General features: G+C 38.8%; 1 protein-coding gene across 2 annotated transcripts; it reads right to left on the reverse strand.

Moving 5' to 3' along the window:
• Positions 1 to 1,705: 1,705 nt before the first annotated feature.
• On the reverse strand, positions 1,706 to 8,075 carry ormdl3 (ORMDL sphingolipid biosynthesis regulator 3). Of its 2 annotated transcripts, none has more exons than XM_054599206.1 (4): positions 7,829 to 8,075; positions 6,783 to 7,025; positions 5,502 to 5,653; positions 1,706 to 2,124 (listed from the first exon to the last, which is right to left on the reverse strand). In XM_054599206.1, exons 2-4 carry the CDS (start codon positions 6,954 to 6,956, stop codon positions 1,989 to 1,991), a joined length of 462 nt encoding a protein of 153 aa, XP_054455181.1. In that variant the 5' UTR covers positions 6,957 to 7,025; positions 7,829 to 8,075; the 3' UTR covers positions 1,706 to 1,988. The 2 variants fall into 2 exon arrangements, with proteins under 2 accessions (XP_054455181.1, XP_054455180.1); XM_054599205.1 differs by having other exon boundaries at positions 6,783 to 7,028.
• Positions 8,076 to 12,946: the final 4,871 nt, after the last annotated feature.

The raw sequence follows: 12,946 nt of genomic DNA on the forward strand, positions 1-12,946 counted from the left end.
AAGAGCCGTCTTCCAGTTCAACAGCACTGAACAGTTTTTGATATCATAACATTTATCAAGAGCAGAAACATTGTTTTTTGCGGAATAATGTTTTTAAAACATTATTCTGATATTCAGTTGTATTCTGCTTTTATCTGTATTTCATTTTGTAGGAGAAATAACAGAATTATCATGTTGATTTGATTGACTTTACAGTTTTGGCTAATGATTAATAAATCAAACTGTAGTTTACCTATAATTTAAATTGGTAACTGGGGTCCCTACCAACCCACAAACTGTAAAAAATGATAACCAAGTAATTTTTTCAGGCTGCCTCTATCAGAAAACATGATTAGAAAACATCCTAATTGGAATACACCTGGGCTTTCTCTGGAGGGGGCTCTTAAAGGGACAGGTGCTAAAACGGAGCGTTTCAGACAGAGGGTGAATGCAGGAATACTCAGACAGAATTTTGGAGAAAGACAATGTGTTTTTTGAACATTAATGCATGTAAACATGTTCTAGTAGAAATCCCACATACATGTTTGTACCTGACAATGAGCATCATATGTCCCCTTTAATATCATTTCATTAACATACTGATTCAAAATGAGAACTGCCATGGTGAAATGATTCAAGGAGACTTCAGCCCTCCACTTCTAAAAAAAGATCACACACATGCAGTAGACTTGCAATATGTAAAAATAAAATGTTCCCTATTTTTTAAACATGAACAGTGACATATTTAGACATTCTTACTCTAATACAAAGCGGCTTTGTAACATTTACTCAGAATCCCTTTAGCTCATGCTACAGTCTAACTGCTCTTTCCTTGGATCCTAAAACTGAAGAGGGAGAATTCAAAACATCTGGATCAGAGTTCTTTTGAGGTTTTTCAAAAATACTGCCCCATTCATATATGTAAATGAGGGGGGGAAAAAAACATTAGAAACACGCTTTGAGTATTCCAGGATTTACTGCGAGGCTACAATGTGGGATTACATCACACAGGCGTACCTAACAAACTGGCAACTCAGTGTTTTTTGCCTCCAGATTCCAAACTGAGATGCAGAAATAACATAACAGACTGATGCTAACATAACTGTTCATGAGTACCTTTAGTGAGCATGAGCCCCCACATGTAACTACGCATACGTTTTCAGAAACACTTTTCTCTTAACTTTGTGTTGCAGGACTTTTGTTGAAACACCAGAGTGCTCTTGGTCATTCTTTCTGCTCACAGGCCAAACGGCTCTGCAGACAGCAGGCTTACTGTGACACAAACCAGGACAAAGACGAATCCAAATAAGGAAATGGTCAGATAAAAAAAAAAAAAAAAAAAAAAAAAAAAAAGAGTTGCAGATCTTTTATCGCGATCTTGGCCCTGAGCAGAACCGAGAAGGGCTAAATATAGAACCTGGTGGTTTCTCGTGTTTCGCCCTCTGCAGAAGCTCACAGGTCCCTCACCATGTCATTAAAGTATTGTTTCTCTCCTCGGAGCAAAACCTCAAGAACGAGGAAGCTTCGCGTAGAGAGTGCAGCTGAATAAATACAGCAGTGTATCATTACATACAAAATAACTTTTGATTACAGCCTCGGGCGTAAAATGGCATGTGACATGTGCGACTACCTTGTCCTCTCCCTCTGACACCTGTCACATCAGGAACGAGACATTTCTACAGAAATAGACAAAATCATAATACTCCCTTTTTTTTTTTTTTTTTTTTTTTTTTTTTTTTTTTTTTAAACAAAGTGTCTCTGAGAAAGGAGAACAGCCACGAACAAGCACACCTTCCCTTTGTGTGCTCTGTATTGTGTCTCCTTACCTGGGGTTTGGTACCGTGGCAGTATCCCCAGTGGGCTTCATTTAAAGCTCCGCTCAGCAGAGTCGAGAGCCAGAGAGCCACAGATCCTCGTGGATCCGCAGCCAAATCGGAGGCCTGATACTCTGCGTGCTCTCAGCGAGGCCACAGGGGACCGAGGGGAAGGAGGTGTCCTCTTCCGCCTTGTCAGTACTTGTTAATCCCGAAGATCCTCACGCCGTGCAGCTGGGGCAGCTTGGGGATGAGTACGGTGAGAAGGGAAACCGTGTTGACCACGAAATGGGCCCGATCGTATTTGGTGTAGAAGCTGGTTAGTATGTACCTGAATCAGAGAACAAGAGAAGAAGAAGTTATGATTAAGAGGGAAAAAATGAGTAATAGATTAATTGCATTCATGTCTGCATTTCCCCCTCAAGCCATAGAAACAAAGCAAGATCTTTGGTAGAGAAAAACTAAAACTAATAGATTCAAATTATAGCTGTCAAAACATATTTTTAAACACAGATTTTATTCAAGAGGCTACATGTACGAGAATTGTGTGAGGGCTCGCCAGGAAACTACGAGCCGGCAGCGTCATCACGGCTCACAGGTCATTTAGTGCAAGTCGAAATCAAGATTTATGTCTTTGAGATGGAGTACAAGTCAATTATCAAGTCTCTTGTGTTCATTTAACGAGGGTTATATCATCAGACATCCACTCTGCTCAGAACCAACATATCTTAAAAATGTAAAGAGAGTACTACATCATCACTCCTTTATCTATTAGCACACAGTATCATCATATAGCATTGATTAGTAAGTCAGTATATGATCACTTAAAACGGGCTATTTCAATGCAACAAAAAAAAAAAAGAATCAATAAAGACTTTCAATTGTATTTAGCCCTTAAAAATTGATATAGACTAATGTTACTCTGGGTAACAGGAAAATATTGCTAACGTTATTAGATATGCAATAATAACGCAAACCTATTATTCAACAACAGTTAATGCACAACCGTATTGTATAATTATCCTGATTCTGCAACAAAGGACCGTTTATAATCTACCGTAATTTGCAAAACATTTAATATATAAATATAAACAAACATGCCGTCACTTTCTGAATCTATTTTATGTGAACAATAAACACTTGGAAGAGAGGAAAAATTAGCTATTTTTTTTGTCTTCTAGTAGTTCATAGTTCATGCAGGTGTTATCCACTGGAACGGAGAAATCCATGACAGGATTTCAGCCCATGTTGTGACGGTTCCACATAAGAGGTTGTGGTAGCTAGCTAGCTGGATGGAAAATAAGCATTAGCTTTAGCTAGTTCCATAAACACTAGACTTTTGCTGAGCAAGTAGAGCACAGATGGGAGTAGTCCGAGATGCCTTCCTTGTGAGCTGTTCCTCACTGTGGAAACCTCAAGCTATCTGATCCCCAAATCCTGTCATGGCCTCCTCCGTTCCAGTGGACGGCACTCACATAAACTATAACTACCGGAAGATGAAAGAAGTCAGAGAGTTATGACACAGTTTCCCTGTCTTATATGTGTTTATTAACAGAAACAGACTAAATGTTTATTTAAATTGAAAATGTTGTTGGATTCTAGCCACTAGCGATGTGATGATGATGCTGCTGTCACCTCCTGTTTCCCATGTTTCTATACATGAGAAGATTGCAGCATTTCTTCCATCATGTTATATAGTTTTCAGAATAATATCAAATTTAAAGAAATGGCCTTTGTACCCTCTTTGAGCATCCAATAACCTTTCACTTGTTTTCCTCACAAAAAGCACAGCAAGATGTTTCCTCACTCATAACTCACGGAGTGCCAGCAGTTTCATCGTCGAGACTGTTTCAACATGTCGAAAAACAAGATTGCGGCATCAGTTCATTGGACTAAAGTGTACGCACATAAGATTCTGCCATGTGTCTTTAATAGCTCAACTTTTATGAAGAACGACACAATTACCAGACAGGGAGAGTGACCCGAGCAACAAACACTCAGAGCTGCCTGTGAAGTGAGCATGAACCCTGCCTGTGTGCTACATCCTGGCTGGAGGACACACAGATGTTCCTGGTGGGACACGAGAGTCAATAAGAAACTACGCCGATCTGATATAAACAGCATTTTTGAGATAAAACAGCACACACCACTGAGGGACTTTTGTGAGCTTAGAATGAGGGATTGGCACGTCCTGTTCTCTGGCGAACAAGCAAGGGCATGTAATGAAGGCTCTCTGGAGACTCCCACAGATGTGTAGCTTTTCCTTCTGGAGCCGAGAGGCTGACCACCAGTCTCCTGCTGCTGGCTCTGCTCGTAAAACAAAATGGCTACGAGGCCTTGTGTGGGGAAAAAAAAAGGTGTACACCTGCAAAAAACTGCTTTCACTACAATGTTTATGCTGAGCTGGTGAATCAAACCCCAGGAAACCTGAGTGCTTCCTGTAAACTGAACTCTGCTGTTTGAAATGGACAAAAAAAAGAAGCAAATGAAAGCAGGAAGGGGGTTCTGCAATGTGTTAGATCTGTCCAGTATTCTTTCTTTAAAATATTCATAAATTGAGCTAGCCTTATCAACAGAATATGAAGAGGAAACGAGCATGCTAACCAGCTATCCCCAGCCCGTCTACTTGCACCTCCAGAGCCGATAGTGAGTCACTGTAGCGTTCGTGTTTTGAGAGTTTGTCTATTGTGTTAAATCCAAAGTGGCACCTTCGCCTCATCCTTGTCTGCCTGGATTAGAGCGTGCAGCAGCTCCAGGAGACAGACGGAGCTTCAGTTAGCAGTTAGCTTGAATCCCCCCCCCCCCAGATCAGCAAGCTTTCTGTTTGCTGCAGTCACACAGGTTAGACCCCCGGCCAAATCCGAGACGGCAACTAAACTTAGCCGCTGCACGCTAACCTCCCAAGAAAAACACTCTCCCGTCTGCGCGGAGAATGAAACCAAAATACGATTTGTTCCCTTCACCCCGGACCGAACCCAATAAACAAAACTTTCAAAGTTTACACGGACCGTACAGCCCCGGATAGTGTCACAATAAACAGACGGATGGCTAAAGTAAACTACAGGCCGAGGCCACAAGGAAAAGCAGGGTTGTTTTGACCGGCACACTTGAATTTTGCATAATATTGCCCTACTGTGAGCTAGAAGTTGGCTGCTAAGTGTATATTTAGATTGTATGGACCCAGTTTAATGCAAAATGCACCCCTTTTTTCTCTTGAGCAGCTGATTAGGCATTCAACAATGTACCTTTAACAATGTGTGAGCTTGGCTATAAGGGAACGAAAGGGAAGCAAATCAATCAACACTCCAAAATAGAGATACAAGAGGAGGGCATTTGGTAATTAAAAGCACTTATTGCTGATTTACATCAAAGTAAAGTCAGCAAAGGTATAACTTTCTACCACTTTGTCTGAGCTAAAGGTAAAAACAAATCAGAAGAGGTAGCACCCTCATAAAAGGCAGCAGGGGGGGGGAGAAATCACTCACCCACTTGCATAGAGACCCACAGAAACAATAGGTGCTGATGGGTGGGAAGCCGGTGAGGGATCAAGTTATACCAATGCAAAGCTTTGCTTCCACACAAGGTTAAGCTCTGCTCTACTTGTTTCTGAGTTTGTATTCACGTTTAGATCCGTTCTTAATGATCAACTGTTCCATCCATCTTTTACAAAACTGAGCACTTAGTATTGGGTTCGGAGGGGCCACTTACAGGACAATCGGTGTGATGGTGAGGAACTTGCGTGAGGCAGTGAACTGCACGCCATAGTCCATCTGCTCCCAGTACGTCATGAGGCGAGCCTTGCCCTGATCCGGGGTCTCAAAGGGCGTCCCTTTGACCGTGTGGAGGAGGAGGTACATGCACTGCAACAGAAAACAGAGGCACAGTCAGAGATGAAAAGAAAAGCATTGTTGTAACATAAGTTTCATGGTGGAGGACAGATTTTTGTCGAGTATATTTTTGATTTATAGACCCTGAAACAGCAGGAAGCCCACAAGCAACAAGTGGAGGTATTCTCAGGATTCAAAGAGTAAAGAGAACTTAAAAACTGCATGATGAAATACACAAACTGGAAAACACAAACCATTTAAATACACTCAATACACACTGGCAGTCAGAGACTACTATGTCTGCTCCTGTTAACTTACACAGCAGTCAATGGACAGTTCAATGCCTAGATAAAGAGACAAAAGTGTAAATATGTCAGGAATCCCGTCCCAGAACTGCAATTAATATTTGCCTTATGGTCAACCATGAACACAATCTTTACCGAACCATAACATAAAAGGTGTTTAAGGTGCATAACACTAACTGTACCTCAATAAAAAAGGAAACTTCTGTATTTTCCAGCCCTTTTTTCTCTGTGTGTTTGTGTCTAAGTGCGAAATGAGGATATCAATTTTTGAAATTGGTCCAGTATTGAGTGAAAACACTGCAGCCAGCAGCCGCTAAACTCCTCACTGTCAATGTACGTCCACGAAAAGTGCTTGTTTTTGCCTCCGACAGGCTCAGATTGTTATTATCGCTGTCTGACATCATTATGAAAAAGACTCTCTAGGATTTAATAAAATGTCTTCACATTTAGTTTGATCCGGTCTGTTTTTTTTATTGTGTCATGTGACTTGTTGCCGAGGACAACAGTAGAAACGCGAGTAATAGTTGGAGAGAGGAGTATTGATGTTGTCAGAGTTTGTTGTGTTCGAGAACAGAAAGCGTGATCAAAGTTTATGATGAAAGACTACCTCAGGCCTTAAAATGAAATGCTGGTTGATAAATACTTACACCCACTTACTTATTAACAAAGAACATGACTAAGAGCGGTGAAGAAACAAGTTCAACTTCCCTTTCTTCTTCTCACCTCTGACTCATTTCTTCCAAACTCTCTCACCACCAGTCTGCACTGCATGTGTCCTCCAGTGACCCGATTGGTTCAACGTAATTTGAATGAGATGTAAAAAAGAAAAAAAAAGAAACCGCATCTGTTCAACTGACCAGATTGTGAATGAGGTTGGTGAGGGTCCAGACCACGGGCACGCTGGCGATGGGAATGCTGAGCAGGATGACGTGCAGGAGGCCGATACCCAGGATGTAAGACAGCCACATTCCCCGGCTGTTCATCACCCGGGTGTTGGGGTTCACCTCGCTGTGCGCCGTGCCCACGTTCATGACGGCGGCTCTGACCTCGGCACCAAGGGATCAAAGAGTTTGAACCGCAGTTCTGGTGTTACTATATATCTGCTGTGAAATAAAACAAGAATGATTAGTGGATTATTAAGATTTATGGCAATTACCTGAAGTGTGACTTTAATTATATGAACTACTCCCTGTAACTCATGTTGAAACAGTTAAAATATTCACTTTTATGTTGTGCTGGACGATAATTCAATACAATTATTTATGTTTATTGTAAAAACACATGACCAAAAAAAGTGCATTGATTGAAACTAATTAGACTTCACCTGAAAATTACAGTTTGTAGGCCACTTAACTTCAATTGAATTATCATGATGTATCAATACAACTTATTTATCATCATTCCTGTGATAATAATGGCTTTTTAAAAACCAAGTGCTACCTGTCATATGTGCTTTTAATTCAAACCTAAAAAAGCACCTAATTATAGCAATTAATACAAATCAATAATGACTATAACGGGCACCTGTTCAGCCAATCAGACACCAGTATTATATATGGCCCTTGTATGCATGGAAGTAACCTGCAACTAAGGTTAACTAAGGTTAAATTAAGATATTTATGTAAAAAAAAAAAGGGAAAAAAAAATAAAAACTGCATATAAGTCAGTATCAGCCTGGTCAACAGTAACTGATTTACAGGAGTAAACATGTTCATTCCAGCATGCTGCCTTGCAAGTTGCATGCATATTTAACTGTCTGCATAATAATCAGTAAACGTGGCTGCAGAGATCTACAAGTGCACTACCTAGTCCTGCTGCAAAAACTGTGTACTTATGCACATATATATACATACATATACATATATAGATATATATAAGTGAGGGAATAAATCTTTATACTCACAGAAGAGGGAAAAAAAAAATGGCTTCAACTCCGACCTGTCTTGGCTCTAGTTCGATATCACAGTGTTGGTCTCATCTTATGTAACTGGAACGCGCACCGGGACTCTGGAGGCGCGCCGGTGTTCCCATCGGTCCTCCGGTACCGTCTTTTCTGCAGGCGCGTGTGCGTAACGGGGACGCGTCCACTTCTCGCCTTCGTCTTGCAGACAACAGCTGGTGGACAACAGTGCACACGAGTTCACCATGGAACGTCACCAGTATTCATTTTCAGTATTTCTTTCACACTGCGCAGTCATTGGTTGATGCGGGTCACGTGGCCGAGGCTGGCCTATCGGTGCGTAGTGCGTTTTTCCCGTTGACGTCACAGCGGGGGCGGGGCTAGAGGAAACTGGAATGATTGACAGCATGGTCTGTTAATGGCAAAATAAAATCAAAAAATTTAAATGAGGAAATAAATATTATTTTGTGATATTTTCATATTCATTTAAAAGACAATGGAAGAAAAATCAAAAAAATATATTTTGCGAAATAATGTATTTTCCACATTTTTGTATGTGATTCTTTTCTTCTCTATATGATTTTTTTTAAGCAACTGCAAATAAAAATAAAAAATATAAATATATATATATATATAGTACCAGTCAAAAGTTTGGACACACCTTCTCATTCAACTACTTTGAAAAATGTAAAATATAAAACATATTCTGGTTTGTTGAGCATTTGTTTGTTTACCACATAATTCCATATGTGTTCCTTCATAGTTTGGATGTCTTCAATATTAATCTACAATGTAGTATTATTTTGTGATATTTTCATATTCATTTAAAAGACAATGGAAGAAAAATCAAAAAAATATATTTTGCGAAATAATGTATTTTCCGCATTTTTGTAATAAAAAAATGAGGTGTGTCCAAACTTTTGACTGGTACTGTATATATATATCAAATAATACAATTATGATATATTATATTTATAAATAAAAGAGAAAGTAGTATATAGTTTATTTAAACCCAAATATTTGCTTTTCTCACGATTTATTGATAAGGCCTGTTGTGTTTAATATAGTTTATATATATTATATACAGTACCAGTCAAAAGTTTGGACACACCTTCTCATTCAATGGTTTTTCTTTATTTTTATTTTTATTTTTTTCTACATTGTAGATTAATATTGAAGAGTGAGAAGGTGTGCCCAAACTTTTGACTGGTACTGTATGTATTTTCCACATTTTTGTATGTGATTCTTTTCTTCTCTATATGATTTTTTTAAGCAACTGCAAATAAAAATAAAAAATATAAATATATATACAGTACCAGTCAAAAGTTTGGACACACCTTCTCATTCAACTACTTTGAAGAATCTAAAATATAAAACATATTCTGGTTTGTTGAGCATTTGTTTGTTTACCACATAATTCCATATGTGTTCCTTCATAGTTTGGATGTCTTCAATATTAATCTACAATGTAGAAAAAAAAATAAAAAAAAAAATAAAGAAAAACCATTGAATGAGAAGGTGTGTCCAAACTTTTGACTGGTACTGTATATATATCAAATAATACAATTATGATATATTATGTGCAATACAATACACTGTGCAATTATAATTATAGTTATAATAGTTTTTCTGTCTGTACATATAATATTTCAGTTATTGTGGATTCTTTACTGTTTTTTATTGATTATTTATAATACTTGTTTTTATTTTATTTTATCTTGTTTTTATTTTACTATGTCTCGTTTGCACTATAACCTATGCTGTAATCCTGTAAATTTCCCCGCTGCGGGACTAATAAAGGATTATCTTATCTTATCTTATATCAATATATATATATTTATAAATAAAAGAGAAAGTAGTATATAGTTTATTTAAATGCAAATATTTGCTTTTCTCACGATTTATAGATAAGGCCTGTTGTGTTTAATATAGTTTATATATATTATATATATATACTACTATATATTACTATATATATATTTTTTAAATCCTATGATTATGATCCAACGATTATTTCTTTTACTTTTACAGCTAATGTTAACAATATTATTATACTGCAAAAAATATGCAGTGCAAGCAATTTAACTCTAATTTCTTGCAATATAGTATTATAAAGAAAGGGCTAAGAGTACACTGCCATGCTAGCGGATCTGTGAAGCTGTACTTAAAATGCTAATATAATGTTCACATAATCACATAACTAACACAGTGATGTTAAGAATTTAACACAAAGTACAGCTGAAGTTTATGGGAATGCCATTAGCTCTGTAGGTATGTGGTCATAAACCAAAGTATTGGATGAATCCCCACCCAAAATAAATGAACCAATGGTGACACTAAGAAAAGTAAAGAGAACGCTAAAGTGTTTACATTACATCTTGAGGGTTCCATAGGTATCTGTAACAAATTTCATGACAATCCATCCATTAATTGTTGAGACATCTCAGCAAACATGGTGGCGTTAAAGAATAAGTCAGGGAATCATCAAAGTCAGTAGGAATTATCCCTTGGGCCATGTTTATGTAAATTTGATGGCAATCCATCCAAACATTTTGGAAATATTAAAGTCTTGGCCAAAGCTGTGGCTTAACCAACCCACCGACCATCAGAATGACAGACCGACATGTGCTGCTATGTGTGTATCAAGATTCTTCAAAAGGAAGTCCTTGAGTACAAATGTACCCGAGGTGAGAGGAGACATTGCTAGAGACATGGTATGACTGACGGGGCTGATAGTCTGGTCCCAAAAATCAAAGATCAACAGTGTCATGTTCTAGATCCCAAGATAAGTTCTAATACTAATTTAGGCTCACAGTAGCCCGAGGCCAAATGGGTCAACTGTGTTCTACTTGCATGCGATGTTACATGACACCCACTGTTTCTAAGGGGACCCCTGTGATGAGTGGCATGAAACAGGTTTGGCTGTCCGACAGTGAACTCTCTTTTGCTCATGGCCTTGGGTGCTATGGCTGTGTTAGCTATGTAAACCTAGAGCTCTGTTCATATGCGAACTATGGATGACAGAGCTGTGAGATCATCGCTGGCTCGGGAACAATGGCCAAATACATGACTTTGATAAAACAGACCTCAGGAGGGGAGGGGGGGTAAATGGTGACGCCTACAGATGTCACATCAACAAGACGTCATCTGGATATTTTTGACATTGAAGGACACAAAGAAGGTTTTTAAAGGGAAAGTAATCTCTTTTTCAGGCCTTTGAGTAGGACGAATACTGTACGGAAAAAGTAACTAGAAAGTTTCACCCATCTGAGTAGATCTTGCCAGGTGTGTCTACAATGACAACTGCTGTATTGTGATGGAATGGATACAACCCACAATTGGCTAACCTCCCAGTCTAGACACCAATGGGCTGTAAAGCGTCGTAAAACACACTTCATTCAAACCCCCCAAAAAAGCGGCAACTAGTTGTTGTTTAAGAAATAATACCATCTTGGCAAAAGAATGCCAGCTGAATGGCGGCGATGTACTCAACAATGTGTGTACATGTTGTTCCGTTAGCCAAACACACAGTCCAAAACAACAAAAGTGAGCCCACCATGTTCCCCCACTGGTTCTCTGGGCAACGAGCAGCAGCCGAGAGGTACTAAGCACAGGCAGCAACCTCCGGTTCTGCTATGTGAAGCCGATGCGGAATGTCTTAAAACTTGCATTCTCTCTACTGACCATCAGGGGGCGACTCCTCTGGTTGTATAGAAGTCTATGAGAAAAGGACTCTACTTCTCACTTATTCATTTATTCCCTCAGTAAACATTGTAAACATGAGTTTATGGACTCAATCTCTAGTTTCAAGTCTTCTTCAATACAGCATGATGTTCATTTAGTAAATGATGGTCCATTTAGAGTCAAACAGACCATAAAGCAGGGTATGTTTTAGGGCGTGGCTACCTTGTGATTGACAGGTCGCTGCTGCTACCAGAGATGTATACGGCATTTCACTCATCCGCATTCCAATTATGGTAACTGACGTTCATTGGTTGCCAAAAAACATCATGGCAACAGCTGTAATCCAAGATGGCGACAGCAAAATCGCCAAACTCGAGGTTTCACAACGCCAGTCCACAAACCAATGGCCGACGTCACCATGACTGAGCATTCAGCCATCACTGGACACACAAAATATCATGCAGTTTGCTGCAGCATAGTTCGATATTAGCCGAGGACAGACACAGAGGTGCACACTCAGGAACGAACGCACCCACAGACCTACGTCAGCATTTGCTTGATTCTCCTGGAGGAGATAATGAAATAGAACAAAGATGCTGAGCACACTGTATCACTTCTGAAAACAAGTTATTATTTTAAAATTGAGTGTTATTGAAAAATAAGCTGTCTAATTTTTTTGTTTGTATCAGTTCCTTAAATTACATTGTTGCTTTTATCCTTGGTTGTACAGCACCCAGCTGAAAAAAAAAGCAATTTGCACTTTGGCTGCCATGGACGATGATAAAATCAAATCTTCAAAGTACTGCAGTCGTATCCATTTCCTCACAAACGCATATTTAATAGCTGTTTAGATACATTCCTCTGTGGACTACGTTTCTCTACACTTTGGCTAAAGCCTGCAGGTCATCTGGCTGAGCCTTTCAGACGCAATGTGAGTTGGCTAATAGGACTCATGCCAGTGATGAAAGCTTTTAATGATGAGATGCATTTCATGTTGAACTTTGTTCTGGCATCAGTGGCTGTGAAATAGAAAAACGTTCTTTGCTAATGATGTATAAAGAATTTATACCAAGGCATATCTGACAAACCATAAACCTGTCATCTTATTATCAACTACAGTTTTACAACTTTTGTTTGAATAGGACAAGGACTGTATGCTTACTCTAAACTCGTTTGTTTTAATTAGATTAACTAATTATCATTTAACTGCTCGAAAAGTCGTTGTTGCAACATTACTTTTACTTTTGAATGCTCATTAACAGAACCAGCATTATACATCTTCCCTTGGTTGTAGCTTATGGTTTACTAGAGATTTGAACTTGTATAGACTTTATATTATTTTGGCACTAAAAGATTGTTGGACAGAAATGATATACTTTACTCTTTGGCATAAATAGCAACGTTTTTGGTTGTGTGATTTAAGGTTACATCCTTTAG

Source organism: Anoplopoma fimbria, chromosome 5 (assembly GCF_027596085.1).
Source record: "Anoplopoma fimbria isolate UVic2021 breed Golden Eagle Sablefish chromosome 5, Afim_UVic_2022, whole genome shotgun sequence".
Lineage (NCBI taxonomy): Eukaryota > Metazoa > Chordata > Actinopteri > Perciformes > Anoplopomatidae > Anoplopoma > Anoplopoma fimbria.